At 37.5% G+C, this 26,723-nt stretch overlaps 1 protein-coding gene across 12 annotated transcripts in view; it reads right to left on the minus strand.

Moving 5' to 3' along the window:
• pbx3b (pre-B-cell leukemia homeobox 3b) overlaps window positions 1-26,723 on the minus strand; it is a 112,846-nt gene that overhangs the window by 78,546 nt on the left and 7,577 nt on the right. For 2 of the 12 annotated variants that reach the window (XM_048210206.1, XM_048210207.1), the window contains one exon: window positions 23,019-23,092. The exons of 1 other annotated variant lie outside the window; for it this stretch is intronic. In XM_048210206.1, coding sequence (XP_048066163.1) covers window positions 23,019-23,067 — 49 coding nt within the window. In that variant the 5' untranslated portion in view covers window positions 23,068-23,092. Of the gene's footprint in view, window positions 1-23,018; window positions 23,099-23,780; window positions 25,728-26,723 lie in introns of those variants that run through there. 9 more of the 12 variants (XM_048210212.1, XM_048210201.1, XM_048210203.1 and 6 more) reach the window with 9 other exon arrangements.

Here is a 26,723-nt window from a genome sequence, read left to right on the forward strand (position 1 = left end):
AATGCGTTTAGATGTTAGCAGGCTGCTACATCTTGTTTTCTAGTACATTTCTTAAAAAAGGAGGCAAATTTACTTGAGAATTAAGCAACTTGGGCATTATTCCACCTTGTGTATGCCATACTGACTTTGTCTGTCTTTCAGTCTTAAGGCTTCAGACCTTTTCTTCTTTGGTTGTACATACTGTATAGGCCTACTGAATCTCCTGTTGTCTCTGCTGGTAAAGCGATTACAGATGTGTTCCATTGTCTATTTTTCGCTCTTCACAACTACATTGTGTTACGCTACTAACGTGGCACCCAATGAGCATGAGGATTTTCTCAGATGTTTCGGGAAATGTGCAGATCATATCATTTCAACATTACACCATACGTAAACCACTTTAATTTTAGCAACAAACAACAAATTACACACTGAACAGTGCTTGCCTCATCAAATATTCATGTGTTTTGCATATCTGACTCTGCAAATATGCAAATAAGAACATTAACCCGGGGTTAACGAATGTATGGTGTGAAACCTCCAAACCAGAATATCAAAATGAATTCCTAAACATGGCTAAGAGTGTGACAACATGTTGACGTCCTATTCCTCTCTAAGTGGGCGGTTCTTGGTCGCAATGTCAACCAGACTTTGGGCCAACAGTTGAAAGTCTGTCAGTGCTAGACTACCTCAAACCTAACCAAGCGTATTAGCTAAATCAAAGTGCCCTAAACGAGATAGCCAATCAGAGTCGCTTCTGTCCACAGATCCGCATCTGACACAGCCGGAACTATCTCACGGGTACACCTCTCGCTCTTGATGCATTCAGATCGCCCCGTGGACAAAAAATAGAAATCCTCAGCCTTCCATTTGAATGATATTTTGAGCGTCAGAGCAGTGGAGGGTGGTGAGGGGACCTGGCATCTCCATACGCACCCTCACCTACAACCGCTCCCACCGGGGAGTGTGTGTCAGGAGCGCTCAACTCTCCCCGTACACACACTCGCGCACATACACATGTGCGGATGGGTGGGGAAAGCGGACCTGACAGTGATGTATTGCAACTGGTTGCAGGTGTCGAAGAGAGGAGCGAGACTCGACCAGTCATGGGTGGGTGGGCGAGAGAGAGGGATGTGAACCGCAAGAGAGGGAGAGAGAGAGATGCTCTGTAGGGAATGGAACTGATACCCCCCGTTTACAAGCTGACCCCCCTTCACTTCTTCTGTCCTTCTCTTGCTTTCCATGCTGTCTGACTTAGACTCCTATTACTGCCTTTCTCTATTTCTCTTTCCCAAATGCTCTATTTATTCAGAGGGGAATTTTTACATCTATTGAGTTTCACTGTTAAAACATTTTTAGTATTGTCATCTAATTTGCCCACCCCCAAAAAAAGTTAAACTTACATTTGCTGTCCGTCTTCATAAGCCTCACCATCCTCGCATAAAATGTAGAGTATAAAAACATGCAAAATAACATATACAAAATCATGAGTAATCAGTGCCTTTCTTTTCAAAGTGTTTGTTAATGCAGAGTTCATATGAGAAAAGCAAAATCTCTCTCTCTCTCTCTCTCTATATATATATATATATATATATATATATATATATAAATCATATATATATAGTATATAGTATTTAAATAACATGTTTTATTTATTTATAAATGTGTTTAGAGGTATTAAAATGAATTTCAATGAATAAAGAAATATTTGAAAATATTATTTATTTATTTATAAACATGTTCAGAGGTATTAAAATGTATTTAAATAAATAAAGAAATATTTGAAAATATTATTTATCTATTTATTTATTTATAAATGTGTTTAGAGGTATTACAAAGTAATTAAATAAAGAAAGAAATATTTGACAAATATTATTTATTTATTTAAATTATAAAGGACTAAAACTGACACCAGACATATGGGTTTATGATAAACTTTAGAAATAACTGTATACAAACATCCCAATGGCTCTAAAAATAAATAAATAAAAACATATTTTAAAAATATTTTTATAAACTATTAATGAAAAAAAAGATTATATATATATATATATATATATATATATATATATATATATATATATATATTCTTTTATAATATATTATATATATATTATATTCTTTTCATTTTTAAATGTTTTTTTACATATATTAAATATATGATTTTCAGAGCTAACATTCATTGTCCACCTTCATATGCCTCACCAACTGTGCATATGTAAACATGTTAGCGACGATTTTTCACACACGCTCACACAAAATCAAGAGCAATCTGCATCTCTCTCGTCCCCGTGTTTGTTAAGGCGCCGTTCATGTAAGATCTCTTATGTGAGGCATTTCGTTTTTATTGTGGAATATGGAGGTGTTTTTGTTGCGAAGCTCTAACTGATCCTGCGGGATTTGATTCCAGCAGGCTGTTCCCCTCAGCCTTTCAACACTAAACTTAGCACTCCAATCAAACCCGACCACGAGGGACCCCCACCCCACCTCGATTACTCCCATCCCAGCCGCGTTTCCATTGATCGCGGGGGAGATCTTTCCTGAAACGCGTGCTACACAGCGCCAAGAACAAAGGCCTCTTCGCCGCCTCCTACACTCCTGAGAACTGCATCTTCTTTCGTCTCTCTTTTCGAACAAAGGGCTGGAAGATCTATGCAGCTAAAAGGTTAATCAGTGTCTTCAGATGTTCACAGTTCACTCTCTCTAGAGTGTCGACTCTGTGATAAACTCTGTCAGTTGTGTGTCTCAGTCCACAGTGTTTAATTTTGATTTTTTTTTTTTTTTTTTTTTATAGACTATCTGTACTTTTAGTGGCTTGTTCTTTGTTGCTGTGATGACTGTATAACAGAATATGGATATTAAAGAGCTTAAATTTAGATTGAAGTCAATTAGGGAACATGGCTGATTATGAGAATGTACAGAAGTCACATGACCTCCAATCATTCCAGCGATTGGTGGACCACCAAGACACAAGAGCTAATTATATCAGAGAAAATGTGTAATTCTTCCTGGTGAGGCTTAAAAATAGCCATGCTATAAATACAAGGCATTCATTTAATCAGAGGCTAATTCACTTCTGACAGAGAGTAAATTCCACTATTTTCTGTGAGGCTTTCTGAAATTGCCATCATTTTTAATTAATTCTTAATTAAAATATATTACACCACAGCTTCTACCCATCTCTCTTGATATTGTAACATAATCAATTCAGAACCATTTACATATCATTAATTAAAAGCTTTCCCCTCTCATCCTTAAAATCATAATGAGGCTCTATTTCTCATTAAGTTGGCATACGAGCAAAATAACAATGCTACAGAGAATGTAAGACACGCAGAGGAAGGTCCGTCGTCACAAGTTCGACATCCTTCTGCTGTTTCTCTTTTGTCAATAAATGACAGAGCGAGATTTCAAGATAGCTTAATAATGTGTGTGGCTCGAGGAGCCAGCATTTTCAACATTGCAGCTTTGCAATGTGATGTGTGTTTAGCGTTTTCATAACAGTGAAAACTGGGAGCTGATGTAATATGTATAGCATTTTCATAAACAAACTTTGATATGTGTAGTTACTCTAGAAATGTGCAGCCAAAAACAAAAATGATTTACAAATTTGTAGAAATAAAATAAATACATAAATAAATATCCCTAACCAATAATGACAGTAAATTTGGAAGCTGACAAAAAAATATATACTGTAAATAAACTATAAGAGATTTAGAAATAAATGCAGAAATTTGTAAACCGTAAACGCTAACGCTCAAAATAATTAACTGGTTTTGAGTAGGACAAACTTAAATTAGTTTAGTCAAATTAACTTTTATGAGTATTTAGCACTTTCTTTGTATTTTAAGTAAACTGAACTTTTTCATTGTTTTGAGTTGTATGAACTTATTTCTTTTAATTTAGATGAACAAGTTTAACTGAAACTGGGCTAGGATTTGCCCATGACACTCAAAAGGGAGAATAAATGCTAAAATTAAATGTTATACAATCTTTTTTGTGCAAGATTAATGTTAAGTGGGAGATTTAGTAGTGATTAATGTTTTGTTATGCTTATTTAGAAGAGTTTCTGTTAATGTGGGTTTTTGGAGAGTTACCATCAAGTGGTGCATGCGGCTTGGTTTGAGAGCAAATATGTTAAATGCTTTATATTCTTGCACTCGTTCAGCAAGTGCTATTGTTAACATGTTAGCAAATTAGCATTTTCTGAATTAGCTTGTTATAGCTAGCTAAGGTTATGCTAATAAAAATGTTTACATTGAGATTACATGACCATTTTAATTTAGCTAAATGTATGAATTAGTGTACTCAAACATTTCAAGTTAAGAAAAATTAAAATGTATGAGTACAAAACAAAAATCTGCCAGTTTTGCTTACTTAAACTTTGAATTTCTTAATTAAAAAAGAATTTGAATTTCTTAACTTTTTGAGTTTTGCCACCTTATTCGGGTTTACAGTATATCCAAACAAAAGTCTGCAAAAAAAGAGAAAATGTAGTTATATGTAACTAAATTAATTAATTAATAATTAAATAAAGAAATGAAAAATAACCAAAAAAAGTTGCAACAACAAAAAAGCGAGAAAAAAAAAAAAAAACGACTCTTATGACAGCAGTTGTCCAGTGGTGCCAAAAGTGACATCAGCAGCTTGTTGACAAGCAGCGGTGCAAAATATGTGATGTCACATCCTCTCCCAGTCATGTCTCGTGACATGCATTGCTCTTTTCTTACATTCCTAATATCAAGCATTGATGAGTGCTGTGGTGTAACGGATCAGCCATATTCTGATTTCTATCATCCCTCTCTCTTTCCATCTCCCTCCCTCGCTCTGTCGCAGGTGTCCCGGCGTTGGCTGTCAGGGTGGCACGTTTTGAGTCCTCTGCCCGTCAGATAAAAATCGCAGAAGCTGGCGTTTGGACTTAGTGACAGCAATTTATTTGAATGTTTTGTCAGCGCGGTGCTGCATTATATGAAGGCCGCACGCCAATATGACACGTCTACCCCCTGCCCATAAGTATGCAGACACACACACACATATATATGAACAAAATATAATAACATGTAGCTATTGACACTCATCCACACATAGTTTGTCTCATTCTAATGAAGAATTATAACACCTAAAGTGATAAGATGCAAAAAAAAAAGCATGTTTCTGTTTATAATTTAATTCCTGTGAAATCTGGTTACACATTCCAGAACAATTAAAGCTTAAACCTACGAATGCATCTTGGGAAATGGTGAAAGTTGTTATACGTATGTATTATCTACATAACAAAAAAATACACAATGCAAAACAGAAAAGAAAATTCTATTTGCACTTCACTGAAAGAGTGCTAACAGGTTATTAGCGCAGATTCATATACCTGTCGGAAGCCTGCCGCATTTTCATGTCTTACTTCAGACAGCCGTAAACATAAAAAAAGTGTAGTGTAAACGCTCGTGTGTTGGCAGGCAGCTGGGTGAGTCTTGTTAGGGCAGTGTTAATGCTGAAACACACAGTCAGACATAGTTAGCAGCTGTTTCAGGCATTTAGAAGATCGCCTCTCCTATTACTCTGTAACACTTCCACACGCAGCCCTCGCTCGGCACCAGACACACCAATTACAACGTAAACTCCTGCTCTACACACTTAACCACCACAAGCGCGTGCAAACACTCACAAACATGAAACCGCAAACCAGCATGCCTTTATTTTCCAGAGCGCTGAACTTTTCCCTTTTCTAAACATACATACTACTTAAGCGTGTATATGTACACACTTAGAACAAGTCCACTTGACAGTGCACGAGTACCGGTAGGAGGAATGATTAATTCTTCTGAAAACACAAGCACATTAACGAGTCTCTAAGCACGACTCAAACTAGGTCTGTGTAATCCTAGATGTGGAAGGCTCCTTGGCCATAGGCCATCTGGACTTGAATGTATTTCCTATATGAACATGCACACTCACACACACACAGGGCCAAAATAATAATATATATTAATGGATAAATACACAAAATGTGAAGGGATTTTCTACATTTCTCGACTGAAAATACAGCAGCAGACAATCATCCCTGTTTTAAATCAGATAGCATCTCTGGAATTGTTTGTCCGGCTCTAAACAAGAGAAGAAAAGTGACAGTTTCTTAACACCGGACTGTCAGCAACTCTGCGGGATGTTATTTACATTGGGCGCCGACACAGTACGCTTGTTCTCTATTTTAGGACACATTTTCTGCAGGACTGAGAGAAATTTCCACATAGTTATGCCACCATCCAAAAGTTTGCCATCAGTAAGATGTTTGAAAGAAATTATTTTCATTTAATTTTATTCCACATGGATGAATTAAATTATCAAAAGGCTGCATTACATACATCAAAAGCGACAGTAAAAACATTTACATTGTTTAAAAAAAAAATCTAATTCAAATAAATGCTGTTTATTTGAATTTTTCTATTCATCAAACAATCCTGAAAAAAGAAAAAAAACTACGCGGCACAACTGTTGATTTCTGAAGGATCATGTGACACTGAAGACTGGAGTAATGACTGCTGAAAATTCAGCTTTGCCATCACAGAAATAAATGACATTTTAAAGTATATTAAAATAGAAAACCATTATTTTAAATTGTAATAATATTTCACAATATTACAGTTTTTACTGTATGTTTTGATCTAATAAATATATATATATAACTTAAAACGAACAGTATTATGCCTACATTATAACATTTTTTGATGACTGAAACATTGTCATTGTATTTAAATTGATAATTTATTATTATTAATAATAATAGTAATCTTAATAATAAAGATTACATAAAAATCCTACTATTGACATCAAACAGCAATAGAAAAAAAAATAGCTGACAGCAACAAGAGGAACATAAAACTGCAAGTGTGATGCTTACGGTGTGTTGCAAAAGAAAAACACGATTTTTCCAGCATTGCCAGATCAATCAAAGATCAGGTAATGAAATATGCTCTGTCCTGTTTTGTTATCTATTTATTTTTAGCATGCTCCCAGAACCTCTGACAAATTGTGTGCGATCGCAAATCTCCATAAATCACGATTAAAGACAAGTATATCATCACCGCAGCATATATCTTCTCCGGCCTGACCCGTCCGCTAATGAGAAAAGGCCCTGGACTATCTCGGCTGATTAATTAATTCAAAATGTCGGCTGTTATTCAAATATGAGCCTGGCGCTATTTGAATAACACTTGACAGCGAATGCCTGAAGAAATAATTTCCAGTTTGTGCGACCCTCCACTGGATTGCTGATGATGGCTTATGGAAATGCTATACGTTGACTTGCCTACTCTCTCTCTCTCTCTCTCTTTCACACTCACTCTATCTCTCCTCCCTCATCCTCTGAGCCATCATGTTGTGTTTTCATTACTTCATTCCAAGTTCTGGTTGAGCTCAAGGGTCCAGTGCTTCCATTCTACTGCAGACCCTGTGTGTTAGCAGTGTGCCCTACAGTCTGGGTTGATCAGTGGTGCCTGGATAGACAGGGGGAGAGAGCTAGAGTTTGCAAACTATTGTGTACAGTTTGTGTGTATATTTTATATATATGTATATATTATATACACACATTATGCATATTGACAATTAAGACATTGTCATTATATTTAATTGATATATATATATATATATATATATATATACTAAATACTAAATTTGTGTATATATATATATATATATATATATATATATATATACATATTTAGTATTTATATTCAGAATTTTAGAAAATATAAATATGATTTTATATAAAATAATCAATTTTATTTTTTATTAATAATAATAAATATAAATACTTTTAGAAATATTTTTTCTGAATTTAAAGGGTTGCATTTTTTGCTGAAATTTTGTGTTGAAATATCTAAAATACACTTTAAAATGCATATTATGGAGTGTGCATATGTGTGCGTGTATGTGCGCTCTATTTTTCCTCCACTCTATCTCTGCTCTCATCAGGCAGAGAGAATAATCAGGGCTCAGGAGACAGGAGAGGTTCAGTCATTAAATAAATTAACTCTGCTACACTACCATCCCTGAGCACCCGCGTGACTATGACCGTGCTCTGCATGCACACATATATGCACATACACACATATAATGCTCATAATATTTCCAGAAAAAAAGTCAGTTAACTATCCGACGCAAGCGGGGAATTAGCAGACATGCATAAGCTAAAATTATACGATAGGAATGTTACTGTACACCTCGCGTCACGTTGAAAGGGTCTCTAATTTGAGGAGGAAGTTAAGAAACGCCCTCTGCCCTTGGTGTATCATCTTCATTTGCATGTGATGGGATGCCTTACTCTACATGATTATATTAAAGGTTAGGAAAAATTAAGAAGTGATATATGAATGAACAAAAAAAAAGCCTAATTTATCCTCTCATTTTACTCACACACTGTATTTATAGTTTTCAATTATATATGAAAAAAAGTAAAACAAGAGGGAAATATTTGTTAGAAACAAAATCAGCTTTTCTAGGAACAAAAAGGGATGTCAAGAGTCAAACTATTTTACAAGTTCATTACATCAATATTTGACATGTAGTTTCCCTGTGAAATCTAAAAAACCCACTTCAGCACTCATCTGTCTATTAAAGACAGCATTTTTTTCCCTAAACTCATTGCTCCACTTCTAAAAACTCTCAACTCCTTGTAAGCCAGAAAAAAAGAGTGAAAAATCTCAAACTGTGCCACGTAAAACAAATCGCTATCAATCATTCTGACAGAGCTGCCGCTTATTTGAGAGGCAAAAGTGAGCAAAAAAATCTAGCTGTCAGCAGTGTGGCCAGTGTCTAAACCCACACTTTACATTTCTGCAGCTACCAGACTTCACTAAAGGCCTTCAATCGCAGGTACAGACCTGGTCCTCATGTTTTTCTGTTCTAATATGAAACATACGGGATGAACAGCTTGATTAAAAATGCACGGCGTCTCTAGTAGTAGTAACAGATAATGATATCGCGACTGCCGCGTGTCATTGAATTTGGTTCACCTATTTCAACTTTGATGCGAAATGAAACCATGCATTGGAGGTTTAGTGATCAAAAAGAGGATTTGGTTATTATAGGGTGCATTTGATATTTGAGATCTAAATCAAAGGGGCGAATGCAAAGGTCTTATGAGTTCAATTTTTTTCACATGTCTGATGACCGAACAAAATGCTTAATGCATAAAAATAAATGCAATAGAAATTCGTCTGTATTTTGTAAGGATGGATCAGCCTGCGTCAGAACCCTGCTGTGCTGAGTGGAGTGGTGTGTGTATTGACAGGGATGAAAGTCTCAGGTCGCGGACATGCGGTTTCCTCTGCGTCTCGCTCTAAATAAGATTACTGCACCAGCCAGGAGAAGAGCAGAGTGCCAAGATCCCTGATTAAATGAATTAACAAGTAACTGAGGCGATGTCCCTGGGACCCTGCCACTGCCAGAGAGACAAAGAAGAGAGTGAAGGAAGAAAAACTGTGTGACAGTGATTAACCTCACTATCTTAACTCATATGAAGGCATGAATGCATGGTGCGAACAAAATCAGATCTAGTCTGTGAATTGCGGTTTTACATATGAATGATTTTAACTAGGGTCCAAAGTTAACTTTTGGCAGTTGAATTGAGAACATTTTCCAGCCATAAATATTACTTGTAGACCATAAAAATAGTTTAGATGTTTTTCGTTGCATTAGCTCACAGTAACCCATATTTTATGTAGTCTGTGTCTTTTCTTTTGCTTTGTTTAAAAAATGAAAGGGCATGTCATATAAGCTGTTCTGGTTGGCATCTACATAAAGTGACATAAAATGCTGAAAAATACCGTAAACTTTAAACGGACACGTGACCTTTGACTTCATCAACAACAACAGATACAGGAAGCATTTCTCCTCCTTTTTGAAAGCTGTTATCATAATAATACACAATTCTATGGCTAGCTGAATTTTAGAATTAGCATTTTGCATTATTTTTCCCAACTATTTGTAACTCTATCAGAACAGAACCTTCTCAACCTACAAGTTGAGAACAACTGCCTAGATCACGGAAACTACTGTTTAAAAGTTTGGGGTCAGTAAGATATTATATCTTTTTGAAAGAAATGAATACTTTTATTCAGAGAGAATGCATTAAATTAATCAAAAGTGACAATAAAACATATTTATAATGTCACAAAAAGTTATATTTCAAATAATTCCTGTTCTTTTGAACCTATTCATCAATGAATGCTGAAAGGTTTCCACAAAACTATTAATCAGCACAACCATTTTCAACATCGATGATAATAAGAAATGTTTTCTGAGCACCAAATCAGCATATTAGAATGGTTTCTGAAGGATCATGTGACACTGAAGACTGGAGTAATGGCAGCTTTGCCATCACAGGGATAATTTACATTTTAAAGTATAGCCAATAGAAAACATTTCATATTTTATATTGCAAAACAGTATTTCACAACGGTACCGTTTTTCCTTTTTTTTTTGTTGTTTTGTTTGTTTTTTTGATCAAATAAATGCAGCCTTGATGAGAGACTTTGTTCAAAAACATTAAAAAAAAATCCCAACCCCAATACCAACTTTTGAACAGTAGTATATATAGCGGCAAAATATGATGATTGAAAATCCCATATCATTCGACCACTACTCGGAAGCGTCATTGGGACAATATCACAGCAAAGACCTCCAACCGACAATAACACGCAACACAGAGGATGGAGAAGTGAGAACAGGAAAGAAAATGGAAAGAAAGGCAGCAGGAAATAGCAATAATGTTCTCGAGGATGACCTCCACGTTGTGAGAGAATAAAAACCTGACCCTTTTCTTCTGCTGCTTTTCAATCCCCATCAAAGTGTAGCAGGAGGAAAGGAGAATGTTCCCCTACTCACTGCCATTAATCACCACTTTCCCAGGAGCTGAGTGCGTATTCATTTCTGTCATCCCAAACATCAGCAAGTATTGTTATGGTGCTGCTCACTCCTAATTCAAGCAGAACGCACTGGCCAGGTTTCATCAATGAGGAGAGGAGAGGAGAGGAGAGGAGAGGAGAGGAGAGGAGAGGAGAGGAGAGGAGAGGAGAGGAGAGGATGTAAAGTTGCTTTTCAGAGCACACCGAAAGAAAGGGAAAGAGAGAGGGAGATAACCAGAGAGAGAAAGAGAGAGAGAGACTATCCCAGGGGCTCTGACACCAATTAAGCCATTTCACCATGAGCCCAGAACAGGATCTGCCCCCTCTCACTGAAACATGAGACAGCACCTAGCTCCGGCTGGCCCTGCGCCATCTTTCCGTTGCTTCAGCTTACAAAAATGAACTTCAAGGGCTTAGGGTGAAGAGACAAGCTCTGTTCCAAAACCTGCCTCGCTGCCTACTGCCTACACAGGCAGCTGCCTTCTGACTATCATGGAACATCAGAAGTGACTGATTTGGAACTTTCTAAGTGGTCGACACATCTGTGTGGAACATAAATAGCGATCGCTCGGCTGGCAATTGATTTCAAGTTTGAAGTTGGCATGTTGCTAAACTAATGGAGCACTACTCTAGAAACCATTAAATAGCACAGATGAATGTTGCAGGGTAAAATTATTTATTTTTAATCACTGTAAAAAAATATTTTCACATTTTTTCTTTTGTCAAATCTACTTAGATAATTAATGTGGTTCAGATAACATAATATTTTGAGTTTTTGTTGATTAAACCAATCGCATTCATTGTATTAACTCAAATTTTTAATTTCAATGAACTCAAAATTTTAAGGCAACCAGGTAACTTACTGGGTTTTTTTTTTAAGTTAAACCAACAATTCGTTTTTACAGTGTGAACTAATTCTATCCATACACCACTTTTTTTCTTTAAGAAATGAATACTTTTATTCAGCAAGGACACAGTACACTGATTAAAAGAGACGGTAAAGACATTTATAATGTTATAAAAGATTTATATTTTGAAAGAAATGCGGTTCTTTTGAACCTTCTATTCATCAAAGAATTCAGAAAAAAAATGTATCACTTTGCTCAAAAAAAAAAATTAAGCAATTATTAAAACTGTTTTTAACATTGATAATAATAAGAAATGTTTTCTAAGCACCATATTAGAATATTAGAGTTATTTCTAAAGGATCATTCGATTCGGTTGATGAAAATTCAGCTTTGCTATCACAGGAATAAAATATATTTTAAAATATATCAATGCATAAATAAACAGTCATTTTAAATTAATAATATTTTACTATATTACTGTTTCACTGTATTTTTTTTATCAAATCAATGCCGACTTGGTGAGCATAAGAGACTTATTTAAAAAAACATTAAAAACATCTTTACCCCAAACTATTCTGCAGAGTTTATATCTTTGAATAATCCAAACGCACAATTCGGTTGGCCACCTTTTGGAGCAGTCTTTGCATCAGAATGATGACTTAAAATGCTGCCTATGTAGGCAGCTCACTAGATACTCCTGAGAAAAAGAATGTTACATTTAGTTGAGGCTTTCTGGATTGTTTAACTGATGGGATGTATAAAGATGGAAGAGTTTGACAGAGGAGCATTCCCTCTAGCACCGTTAGCAACACGTAGCGTAAATCTCGTTCAGTCAGGAGTTAAACAGTTTACTCTCTGTGAGATACTTTGTTCTTGTTTCCTCAACCAAGACTGAAAATGTCCCCATGGTTGCAAAACCACAAACATTAGCATTTAACTTTTCGGTTATAATAGCGGGTTGGCTTTAAAACTTCCTGTCAACTGTGTGAGGGTCATTTATTCATGGGAGTGTATGTTTAACTAGGGAAAAAGGGGGACATTAAATGTGAGCATTAACCGAAAACGCCACAGTCAAAGTGAGCAATGGCATTAGGCTGGATTCTTGATGTTAAATAAATAAGTGCAAATCAATCGATATATAACCCCTCCAGCGATTAAATCCAAGGAATGCCTGGTAGTCGATTTTTAGAAACCACTCCTGAGGACGCTGCCCTGCTAGCTTTCGGACATTTACGTCTGCTTATAGGTTTTTTTTTTAGCCGCTGCTCCGTGCAGACAAAGCAAGGCTTGTCAAGGCCGCGGCAGAATAACGCCAGCTTTGTTATGAATTAAATATTAGAAATCTTAACACAGCAGCCAATAAGAATTATTTGCCTTGTTAAAGCAGCAGAAGACGATGATTAAAATTTCATTGCGTTGCAGTCTTTTTCCCATTTCTGCTTTCAATATATCATTCTAACGTATGAAATGCTGAAGGAACAATGGCACAGGGACTTCATTTGAGGAATGCAAATAGGAAGAGGGGAGGATAGAGCAGTGCTGTGGGGAGAATAAGACCCTGAAATGCTGCTTTAGGCTAAAAAATAAAAATAAAACAGGCTTATACTTGAGTTTAATTTGCCATTAAAGGACATGATTGGATTTCTACACAAATCAGGCAAACTGATCTGGGCTCTATAAATGCATCGGCCAATATTAGGTGCATATTTGCAAGATATTCTGATGGAAACTGCTTTTAAAATCTCACATTTTGCAAAGAGAGAGAGAGTAAACTTAGCAAACCAGAATATCCATGCAATTATAGCCAAAATTTGAACTTTATGAGATTGAATGAAAATAATATTACAAATTTAAATAAATATCCAACCAACCGACGCCACTGATTAAACTAAACAAAAACAGATTCCAAATAAACGATACAGAAAAATAGCAGTAGTTCTGCCCATGAAAGGCAAGTGTGCATCGACAAACCCTGCATATTACACATATGAGGACAGTGCATGAGGAAGTATATGGACTTGCATCCTCTGCCCCTTGAGAAAATCTCACCACTGAAACAGAGGAGGCTAATGAAATGGAGATCTATAAATAGCGATGTCATTACAATGAGAGGACCACTCTCCTCCCCTCCCCTCCCACCTGACCCTTTTTGTGCTAATAAGCATTCTGACAGTGATGCAGGTTCTGTTGGATAGCCGTGCAGAGCCGAGGTCCTGCGACCAGTGTGGTATCTGTGACCCAAGAAAACCAAGTACTTGGACATTACCTCGGTGGGTGATTGTAAAGATTCTGAGACAGAATTGAGTAATGCACTGGAATTGTGTAATCGCCTGCAAAATTTATAATCATGCCAGAGTTATTTGCAGGTCTGTAAGAGTAGTGGAGGTGGAATGATTGTAAGTACTGCACAATTGTAGTTTGCGGTTCTCCAGGTGGTTCTTGAAACTCCCAATGATTTTACAGTAACATTTTCTTAATTTCAAGGACTCCCATCCTTGTTTGACCTTTGGTCAGTCCAAGGACACCAATAATGCTTGAAAAATGCTTACCCTCATCTAGATTTACATCTTTTTCCATACCCTAAATTCATTGTTCCAGTGTCTTTCTACCATAAATTAACCACATTCTGAGAAATAAATTGAGATATATGTAGAAATGATTAAAAAAAAATTCGATATAAGTCTAAGAACCCCCTACAGTACCTTCATGGGCCTCCATGGAGTTCTTGGTTGAAAACCCTGGCTTTATTTTAGTGCCTTGTTGAACGTAAATCAGTGTAACACAACACTGAGAATAATTCAAGAGAAAAAAGGCTTTATTTCCATTACTGGATGCAGTACCACAGCTTGCAATATCGAAAATATCTATATAAAACTGCACATAACAGCCCATGAACCTAGTGTCAATAACAAATGGGACCCGTGTTAGACAGCGGCGTATGAATTGAGTTACACAAATATCATATCCAGAACGTTTGGCCAACGTTAGCATTGCTCATCGCATCACAGTTTGCTTCGTATGCGACACAAACACTGCTGTGGGTGGATGGGTGTTTCACAGCTTTTACGCCCTGGTGACAAAATTATTGATGACAACGCATCACAAATTGCACTTATTTCATATACAGATGACAGGACGAGGGGGGGGGGATGTAAAATATTAAAACAGCAGCGCCGGGTGGGAACATTTACTTTTTTTAAATGAAAATTTAATGTTTCAATACAGAGCACAATTTAGTTAAACGGCAAAGGATAGCTGACAATTCAAAGGTGATGTGAGATTCATCAGAGGTTTGCGCCAGCCACCGCATCTGAGGAACGCATGTGTATGTATATAGAAAGCATTTACGTGCACCGTAGGTGCAAGGTCAAGCATTCAAGAAGAAAAAAAAAGTCATCATATAGCATATTGAATTAGTGTAGTTTTATAAAGTCAAAATAAAACAATGAGCCAAAAGTGGCTGTGGAAATCCTGCTCTGATTGGCCATGAATTTCAAAAGATCTATATCAACTATTTCATGTCCACTTCCTCAAATACAGGCTACAGGAGCAATCTGAAGTCAGAGATAATTAAATGAAACATGAGCTCATCTTAGACTGGGTAGAACAGGGAAGGGGTTGGCAGTGTGTGTGTGAGTGTTGAGGAATCAGGAGGCAATTTATGAATAAGACAAGCAAAATAAAGACAATGTCACTAACAGCCGTACAGATTCTGGGGAAGTAAACATTCTCTCTCCTAATGCACAGACCACATACTGAGAAGAAACACTGCAGTGGATTTTTAAAGTCACACTTTCTATCAAGACACTATCCCTTTTATTGAACCCAAAGGAGATTCACAATCAAAGTCTAAGTGTTATCTATAGCTCTAGATGCACTGAGCCTTGGTGCTCATGTGGGAAAAACGGATTTGAATCTAACCTGCAACATGTCCTGTTTTCAATTCCTTGACTGTGTCTCAAAAAAAACACAAGCCAGAGCCATTCCGATAGCATTTTTTCATATAAGAAACAGCATTTTCACCAGCTCTGCTATTGCTAAAGGTCTATTTGCATGTACATTTGGGACATTTCCTAATAAACCTGCCAAAATGTTATGCCATAAAAGGCTTATTTGCATAGCTAATGTGCTACACAAAACGTAAACAAAAAAATGTACAAAAAAACAACAACTATGGATCTGTTTTTCACAAAACCTCAGACAAAGACTATGGTGGATAAGTACAGTGAGAAATCATACTGATGTACATAGAAGCAACAAGAAGTAGATTAGCCTCATATATGTAAAAATATGTCTGAAAAGATAGAGTGGGAACATTTGTTCGAAAAAAAGACAAACGCTCAAAGCGTGTGCAACCTTGTGATTACAGATTTTCTCCTCTCCTTTTTTTTTTGGGCATTCTTTTTACCTTTCACCAGCCTGACATCCATCCGTACCCTCTCTCTTTCTTTTGTTAATTCCTTCATCTGCTTTTTCTTTTCCATACCCACCTTCTACCGGAAAAAAAGCAAAGGGTTTTACGGCACTGTAAGGAAGATAGCAGTCACTCTTCCTCGATTTCAAACATAAAGTCTAGTAATGGAAAGAAACAGAGAAAGAGAGAGAAGGACAGAGAGATAAAGAGAGAGAGAGAGGCCACGGCATTCAGGAGTCCAGGCGCCCCGCTGAGCAGAAGCCATTCTGCCTTACACTATCTTGTCACTGCAGACGCATCGCTGGGGCAGACGTGAACAAAAAGCAGCCCAAAGTCAATTGTCTCCACTGCTGAATGGCTTTCTATTGCAGGCTGCATACATTTACTCAGGCATTCGTAGAAAAAAAAAAAAAATAAGCTTTTGCTATTGTAACTAAAGGCAAGAGAGGAGGGCGACACTCACTAATATTTACTTTGGATCGTAATGACCGGGCTCATGATGATGTCATAAAGAGACTGAGACGCACGGCTTTCCACCTACACAAATATGGATCACAAGCCAGAGTCAATTTTTCATAGTTTCATGGTTAAGTGCTCCTTTGTTATTTCGTAATTAGCAAACAATTAATGAGTATGTTCTCTCATTAATTAATAATCTGTAATTACGGAGTATTAAAATAAGACGTCACATTCACAATAATCCAATCGATTGATATTGAAAATATCACTTTGATATTATTTTACCTGCTATTATTTAAAAATAGAAATATATATAACAATAACAATTCAAGTAATAACAACAATAACCAAGCAGATGTCAAATTAACTTCAGGCTAGATTTAGTTGGCTCATTACCGCTTTGTCGGGGCGCCTCAAAATGAATGGTCCCCGAGGGTTTAAGAAACGCTTACTCTAGAAATCCTTGCATTCCATTTTTTCAAGGTAATGCTTTTAGCTGGCCTCGCATGTGGTTAATTACGATGGTGCCTACAAATTAATTCAACCGGTTCAGAGTGCACAAAGAAGGGTCTCGCCGCGGATGCACAAATAACAACACACGGTTCTGAAAAATAGCGTACGTGTACATGTGTGTGTGTGCGCGTGAGAGGGGAACGGCGCAGCGGGGGCCACACTGCCGGCTTCCTGCGGTCTCTCCTCCAGACCTCCCGTTTCTGAACTTGATGAGTCAAAGGTCAGAAAAACAACAAGTCAATAGGCAGGCAGCCGCCGCCGAGGCAGCAAACAAGAGAAGAGGAGAGAAACCGAGAGAGAAAGAGGAGCCTATGATTTTGGCCCTGTAATAGTTTTCTGTAATCTCTCTGTATTGATTAAACCTCACTTCAGAAAGGAGTGTTGCTTCGGAGCACACCTAACCCCCCCCCTTCTTTCTTTCTCTCTTTCCTGGTCAGAAATGCCATATGGAGGTAATCTTTCACCTTTGTTATTCCTCGCTGCTCCCGCTGCATCTGCCACTGCTGCCGCCAGCCCTGCTCTCTACCGGCGGAGAGAAAGCAAACAACCCAAACACACACACACACACACACACACACACACACACACACACACACACTCTGTCTGATTAGCACACAGTCAACCCAGCAGAGGTCTTCCTCAATTCACTGCTCCACTTCTGTATTCCCTCTCGAAACAAACTAGACAAGTTTATTCTCCACACGTTAAGGCTTCTTTCACCCTTTGTGCTGGGATTTCTCCATCCCTGTAGCCCAGACGCATTATAAGTTAATGCCACCACAGAAATTACACTAAAATCATCTGACTTGTTAATTATGCTACCCAATAAACTGACCCGAACATGTTAGCAGGAGTGGGTGACATTGTATAATGGAGTTATAATGATTATGCAGAAAAAAAAAAAAAAACGTGAAAAAATAGCAGCGAACACCACACACTTAAGAGACTTCGGAAAATCAGATACCTAAAAAATGAAAAGGGAAAGAGGGAGAGACTGAGAAAGAAAAAAAACAGCATCTGCTAACAAAAAAAATGATTTTCAAGCATTCTGCCACATTCCCTTCATTTGATTCATTTAAATGCAAAAGCGAGAGAAAGTGGAAGGGTAGAAAAAAAAAACAAACCCCTCCTGCTAAAAACACTCAATTTACTGACAGGCAAATGACTTCACGCTGCCACTTAATCTCATTTCTTGCATAATGCCCTCTAATTAGCATATCAAAGTGAATTAATACTTCTAGGGCATTAGCAATGGGGAAATCTACTCAGGGCCTCCAGTAGCAGTTAGTGGAGTGCCAAGAAAGCTCCCCAACACTACAGACAGCTTTGCATTGCAAAACGCTTCCATCCATTTATCCGCCATGTATGTATCTCTCTCCTCCTCCTCCACCCACCCTCTCTCTCTCTCTCTCTCTCTCACATCATCTTGCCCAGCCACTCTTTGAAAAAGAGAAAGAAAGATTTTTTTTCAAGCCGATTCTCCGCAGTGCCCCGGGGATCCCAAAAACAACTCAAACCTATCAGCCCGACATGACTTTGAATTTGCAGTAATCTGTGCTTAATCTGACAATTAACTCGGCATGTTTTTGTACTCGTCAACATGGCGGTTGTCATTCGCAACCTTCGAAGTTAGCGATAAGAGAGATCTAGAGGCTCTACATATCACCGTTTCAGGGCGCACATGTGTACATCCCTGACATTCTCATAGTCAAGGCAAAGGTACACACTCAAGCATCCCGAAGTCACACACATCATCTCTGTTCGCTCGCTCTACAAACAGATGTACATACACAGCTTTTCCTTCTCACTGTTTACATAGTTACAGTACAAACACTTCAGGTTTGATTTACCCCTTTTCGCCTTTAAGCCCCCTTTGCATCAGATCCAAAAGCAACAATGAATGTTTCATCTTTTCAAAGCTCTGTTCTCTGCTGCGATTCATAAATACAAGGCCAAGAAATCTCTCCGATTGGAACTTATTCATACATCAGCACTGGCAGTTGTTAGCATTTTCTCTTACTGTATAAAGAGAGATACATTTAGCAGTGACTGCATGACATAAACTGTACAATATCAATATCACACACACACACACTAAGTTCAACGATGAATAAAAAAATAACTATTAAATGAGTTGTGACGCAAAGTTTTGTTATTTTCTTTAGCGTGTAATAAAAAAGATCTACACAAATTAAATCTCCATGGCAGTTGTATACTGACAGAACATGTCCGACATGTACAACAAGTTGCAGAGATTGCATGCGCTAATTGTGCACATATCATCCAATAACTTTCAGGAACTTAATCATGTCGCAGATTTCCTCTCACTGCAACGGCATCAAACCCTGACAACAACCTCCCAACACCTCATTTCTTTTACGCATCTGTTGAGTACGATAAGCAAAATACATACTGCTCTGATACAAGGTGTTCACTAAGTATGTGTGTGGTGCGTTAAAGGGAAAAAAAGCCTCACAGAAGATGTGTTGGGCTGAAAAAAAAACAACAAGGAGTAGCATGCTTATCAGAGAAAGTCTCTCTTATCACTCTGATGAGACAATGTCCTTCAACGGGCTTGTGGAGAGAGAGAGAGAGGGGAAAAAAACAAAGTCTCACACTGAGGGAAAAAAACAGCTTTCCTACGTACACACTATAGCAAGGAAATTTAAGTACCGGTTGTTTCACACTATCTATTTTTAAATAACAATTTTAGCAATTCGTTCCTGTGATATTATAAAACAGAGCCGGAAGCAATGGAAAGTAAACATACATGTACAGAGTAAGAAAATATCATGCTTGTGTTCACTTGTGAGTTAATAAACAAATTAGCAGAGTGAAGCTTGTTAGGAAATTAGTCCGGATGCGTTAAGAAGGCGGAAAAAAAAAAGAAACCATTCAAACAGGCAGCGTCAAAGGGATTAACCGAGATTACAGCAACTGAGCTAGTAAACAAGCTCATTTAAATAATTAGCATACTTAGGGACTCTACTCTTTATGCATATTTAATTAGAGCTATAATGTAATAAGGGACATAGCTGTATTAAATGTAACATGATAGGTGCACATGGAAGCACAGTCAACAGCTGGAAGTGGATTTATAATAATGAAAATACATGTACAATGTAAAATTAAATGCAAAAAAGTTTTTTATATAAAATGCTATAAATGTGCTTACATTTAAATGTATTTGTAAGCAATAATGGATTGCTTATACACAAAAATTTAATTTTAAAGAAAAGTATTGCATATGTCCACCTATATATCACAATCCACTATAAGCAAAAGTTTTGAGATAATATAAAACACACACACATATATATATATATATATATATATATATATATATATATATATATATATATGATATTTAATATATTAAAATATTATTTAAAATCACCTCACACCAGATCACATAATGTAAAATTCCTCTCTCTCCTTGCAACTATCCATCTTTCCTTGAGACACAACAGCATACCCACATTAGCTTACATTAATAGTTACATTAAGATACAGCTTCAGAATGCAGTAATCAATTTCTTTCTTTCTTGCTCCTCATTCTATCTGTTTCTGGACAGGCATAAAGAACATCTCAAGCAGACCGGGCAGTGGAGCAGGGCCTTGCCCTCCCGCAGTTGAGACCTCCAACAGCCGAGAAGTTCATTAAGTTTTATGATCTTCCTACAGTCACTTCTGCTTATAAGCCACACAAAGGCCACAAATCTGGCAAAGCACTATTCTGCCTATACAACCACACAGAGACCAGATAAACACATGAATTGATATTCAAATGTTATTACATTGTTGTATTTATCATAGTTCAAAAACTTTTTTAGGCTCTAGCATGTGAAATGACTATCTCTTTCTTTTTCAAAAATTAAATGAATTGTTTGTGAACCCATATATAAAGTTCATACATATAATAAATTTGTTTAAAAAGAAACAGCACTAAAAATAATATATTGACATTATTATTTCAACATGGTATTAAAAAAAAAATCTAAACATTAAAAGTAAAGGCAAAAGTTCTTAGTTTAATTCAGTGCGTTTGCCATTGTGTCTTGGGCTCACCTTACGGATTTCGCTCTGCTATTCTCCTTCCGCATTATCCAGAAATACATACTGCACATTCCTGGTAAAATCCCCTTATCTAAGGGTCTCTCTGGATTCTGCATATCTGGTTATGTGGTCATTCTCTCTTTATACCTGCGCCCTGCATGATTGCAGAACGCGCGCGCCTTTGCGCACATCACGCGCGTGTGTTAACCGTCGCAGCATAAAGGAAAACTGCACATTAAATTACATCTCCTAAGCTACTGGACGTACTGAACCGATTCTGCTTCAAAGGGTGCTGATTTCTCCCTCAAAGAAAAAAAAAAAACTATCTTTTGTGAGACAGTGACATATGCTAATGTTCCGTGTCATTGGGGCAGGCGGTATAGCCTTGGTAACGCACGTGCTGAATTGATGTTGTATCTGTCATTGGACTTCATTTACAGTGCGCGCGCGACAGACTGTTTCAAAGGTGCTTGAGTGTCAGAAAAAGTGAGGACAGAATATGTCTGTTTAGTACAGACATGCATAAAATATATGTTTCTCAATTTCTCTAACTAATTTCAACAAAGATATGTGAGGTCACACACATGATCCATTTTAAAATAACGTGCGTTTGTAGATCTGCCGCAAAAATGATTTTATAAAAAGGTCCCTAAATGGTGTTTGTAGTCAATAAAAGTAAGCTTGTCACTCGGGGTCAACGTTTTGTTTTAGTCAAAAACAGAAATGTACAACATTTAGGCTATAAGATCCAATCAATAGTCAAGTCATACACTGTAACTAATAATAATAATAATAATAATAAATGATTAAATCAAATTTAATTGCAGTTTTAAAATTTTAAAGTGGTGCAAAGTGACAACCTGCAGTTCATTAGACTTTTTCACCCACGTTTCATTCAATTACTGATAAAGAAAATCAAGATGAAACTCTAAACAAGCATAAAATAGAGCATAAATTGCATAAATTATCATGACAAGATAAAACAAAATTGCTGTATAACAATGAAAGCATTTTCCAATGTAAACTATGTCATCTAAATATTTTTTACAAACAAACTAATAATAACTGACATATCGATCACTCCTTGTCATAGGTCGGTTTTAACACAACAATAACGCACCATAACGCCAAGCGTCTGCACGTGTCGGTGAACGATGTATAACCTTCACAGCGCTGGCGTCTTTCATAATAAAACGGGGGCAATAATTAACTGCAGGACCGCCGATACTGCCAATAATTATCCAGTAAATTGGTCGCATAATTAGGCAGAGGAGCGCAGGAATTGGACCGCTCTCCGAACCACGAACACGCGTACACGCTCACTGGACTTCCAGTGGTACAATTAAGCAAAACAAGCTTGATATACAACACCAACACCGCACAAAACATATCCTCAATGACAAACCCTGAGTATCCCGAAGATGTATAATTGTCTAGCAATTCACCAACTGTGGGTCTTGAAAGATTAAATGGACGGTGGGAGAATAGCGCGTTGTAAACAAGGGAACTGCCGAGGAGCCTCTCTCACACATGCCCCCAAAAGAAGGCACTCAGTTCAGCCTCACGATGCAACACAGAGGGGGGGAAAGCTCATCATCGTATATTTCGTACTCTTATGCTGATACATCCAATTATGACTATTCATTTTCAGAAGTGGGATGCAGAGAAATGTGGATGCTGACTTGGTAGGCTACAACTGGACTTCGCTGACGAGCAAATAAAAAAACACCAGTAAAGATGGCGGTGTCTGAAGGATTAGTGGCATTGTACTGTTGCTTTTTTTTCTTCTTGAGATGTCTGTGCGTAATTTAGCTTTTTTTTTTTTTGTTAGGGTATGCATTATCTTACCTGTTTTCTCTTTGATCTCGCAGAGCACACTGAAGAGGGCTGGCTTCATTCTGTGACAGTTGAGCCCATGTTTCCTGTGCCATTTGGGAGCAAGAGACGAGATTGATATATAGTCACTTAAAACTCATAATTCCGTCGCAGTAAAACTTTATAAGACATCAAGCCTTGAGTTTAAATTTGCCCTCAAACTGCATTAGTTTTGATAGCGAGGCAAATATGGCTTTACTCATCACAAAAGTTCAAAACAAGGCTACGTAAAATTACTAATATTTCTCATAATTCTCAACAAAGTTTTTTGCAGTTGCTATAAGGGCTGTGGAAGTGTCAAGGCCTTCTCAGTTCAGAAAGTGTGATGTAGAAACTTTTAATGAGATGCCCACATGTGTTGAGTACTTTACCTGTGTATGTGAAAGACAGAGAGGCTATTTTTAATATTTCAATACACAAGTTTAGTGAACACTAACTGATATTATAAACTTTAACTTGAGAAATTAAAAAAAAAAAGAAGTGATTTCAACCTCAGATGTGGCCACCTGGATATTTAGATGCAAACGTTACTCTCAATGTTTTACTTTGGTAACATTTGGTGAAAATTACTGTTGGGACACGAGTGGACAATACTGTAAGATAAAAGTTAGCTATTGTGATGTGTAAATGTAAGCACTAAAGCCATCGTATAGACATAAAAAATAAAATGAGAGAACATGAATTTCTAAAGAAAACAATGAAAACGTTTAGGCTATATCAACAAAATGCACCAACTTTGCTTGCGCCTCGTCCAGGCTTTGGTCGGTGATGGTCATGATCTGATGCAGAATGTCACCGATGTCTTGTTTTCTTCCATCCCCATCGGTTCCGTCGTGTCCATGAGGAGGCGGCAGAGCCATGCCTCCCTGTACCGAGTGACCAGCCAGGCTGACACCGCCGAGAGCCTGCATGATCCGGGCTTGCTCGTCCATAGTCCGCCGCAACACAATCGATGCGCTCGTGCTCAGTCACTGAGATGGGTGAAATAAAGTCGGAGAATGCACATGCAAAAACAACTTGATTATTTCATGTGCGGTGTTTAACGGGTCGCTATCGTGCACAAAATATTGACCGTGAAGCAACGCGGCAAATACAATAAATCGCTGGATGAAATATAGTGGAATTGATGTCCCAGGAATCACTTTATGGAAAAGATTTAAATCGTCTTTGATCCTCCTGTATGAATGTCCATTGGAGAAAAATTAGCGATGATATTTCTTGTCTATTATTTAAGTAAACTTCAGCATTCAGGTGACAGTGGTTGCCCGTTCAATCCTGTCCGAATCTTCATGCCAATTTGTCTTTTTCTTTGAAGAGCTGGGGTCCTTTGCAGATGTCTGGAATTCTTCTTAGGATAATTTCGCCTTGTGCACTTCTTGAAAACTTGGACAAATCCGTAGTATTACAAAGAGTTGCAAACAAAACATCCCATGCCTCTGATGGAAAGTAATAATTAATGAAAATTAATGATTATGTAATTAAAAAGAAGCACGCTGAGTGTGAACAACGGGCAAAATATTGCCTTTTAAAATATTTGTTTTTCTCTCTCTCTCTCTCTCTCGCTCCAAAAAATAAAATATAAGAAAATAAAAGAAGCCGAGTGAAATAAATTAAACCATCAGCACCGGCGACCAGAGCTATAAAGATTGTAGGAAAAAAATATAAAAATGTATAAAAAAGTTTTCTCACTTTCAGTAGGGAAAATAGAAAAACTGGCGAAAAAATTAATCACGCGCCATAAAGCGATGCGCAAAAATATCTGCTGGCGGAAATTTATGAGTCGAGCGCGCGGGCTGTGTGTGCTTTATGTTGTTTGATGGCAGCGGTAGTGAGCGATTGACAATGTGCCAATGCCATTCACTCAGTGCGGACGTGTCAGAGAAGAAAAAAAGATACAAAATCGACATCAAAATGCACGCTCCGCCCTGCAGAGGAGGGGTCTTAGATTCTTGTCACTTCTCGCCGAAGCCCCCGAAAACAAAATGCCAGTTAGCTACTAATGATACTGCTGGTGATGATAATGATGAGACCAGAACATCAAATCAACAGCGTTTAAGTCTCCACTTTACGCGTGCCTCATTTAAAAGCGCGCCCGTGCATTGAGATGCCGTTACATTATAACCATTTCCAATAAAACAAACAAAAGGTCGGAGTTTTATATTGTCTGATTCAAACTAATAATGAATTGCACGGGCCCCCTCGCTCCCTTACACCATACTATGGTCGCCTCCAACAAGCCGTGCTTGCAGGGGCAGGAAAGCAGAGGACATGTTTATAATATTGGAAATAGACGCCCCGAACCAATCAGCGAAGAGTCCGTCTTTGAGTGGCGGCCCGAACGACCAATGAGAGACTCGAAATGATCACGAACGCCCGCCTTCAGAGCTCAATACCTTTGCTACGGTTGTACAGAGAGATATCAACTTCTGATTGGCCGTTGCCAAGGGTGACATCTACTGCAAAAGCAGGCGGCGCTGCGCAGCGCTCCTCGGCAGTTGCTATGGTAGCAGACTGCTCGGTGGGCTTGAAGCAAAGAGACACACTGAAACATATCTGCGCCTTCCTCCGGTTGCCTCGATTCTTACATTTCGCCTTACCAAACCCACTGTGGCTTTCCCGCCAAACCACTGTATTTCCGATTCCAAATCACAACATTTCATGTACTGGCGTTGTTAAAACAGGCTACGCGTCTTTTGTTCGTGTACTGAGGTAAATAAGAGCCATTCACAGACTAAAACTGGCTACAGAGGGAATATATATATATATGTGCCAGCTCCGCTATACAGATTTACATTCTTTAATGATGTGTATATTTTACTGAAATGTATTTTTGTATCCTTATGATAAACTTTAACTTTAATATCTACTGCTTATACATTGCATTAATGCATTCACTTATTTTTTTGTATCGTATCTATTTTATTTGCATATTGTAATGGATAATTTATATTTACCGTGGTTAAAAGTATGTAGACAAATAACCTGATTTAATTTTATTTGTGAGTGAAAAAAAAAAAAAAAAAAAAACATACTATATGTACCTACAGGTTAATATTCATTATGAAATCCTCTGGTGTCATAGTTGAGGTAATGCACTTCAGCAGGGTTGCACTTGTGACATGACAGCCTCTGATGTGATGGGACTAATTACCAAGAATCAGAGACACATACAGAGGAAACAGAGCTGTTAATTTTTGCACAGCAAGAAAGTCAATCAGACGCCCTTCCAAAGGCACCAACATGTGATGCTACGCTGAGAATTTGTGAAAGTTGGCACCAGAAAGTCCCGTTCCATAGTGCATGAACTGACTGAAGGCCCTGTGGACTGCCTCCATCACTGACACACTCAACACGGGAAATTAACACAGGCTAATTAAAGAGCGAATAATCAGATATGCAGAAAATCAAAACTTCCTCTGGGATGATCCAGTTGAGGATAAACAATGTGAAAAGCACAGAAGAATCTGTCAGCATGCCTGGAGCTTTAAGAGGTTCATTATATTCAATACATAACATTTTTTTAATACCAGTTATCATGTTTCTTTTAAAAAAAAAAATAAAAAAATTTAAGAACATTTAAGTAGAGGTGTGGTGACCAGGGAGTGTTGTACACAGACTGCGGTTTTAAAAGATAATTTTCACCAATTAGAAATGGGCTTGTACACACCACACCCCCCA

Source organism: Megalobrama amblycephala, linkage group LG12, assembly GCF_018812025.1.
Source record: "Megalobrama amblycephala isolate DHTTF-2021 linkage group LG12, ASM1881202v1, whole genome shotgun sequence".
Lineage (NCBI taxonomy): Eukaryota > Metazoa > Chordata > Actinopteri > Cypriniformes > Xenocyprididae > Megalobrama > Megalobrama amblycephala.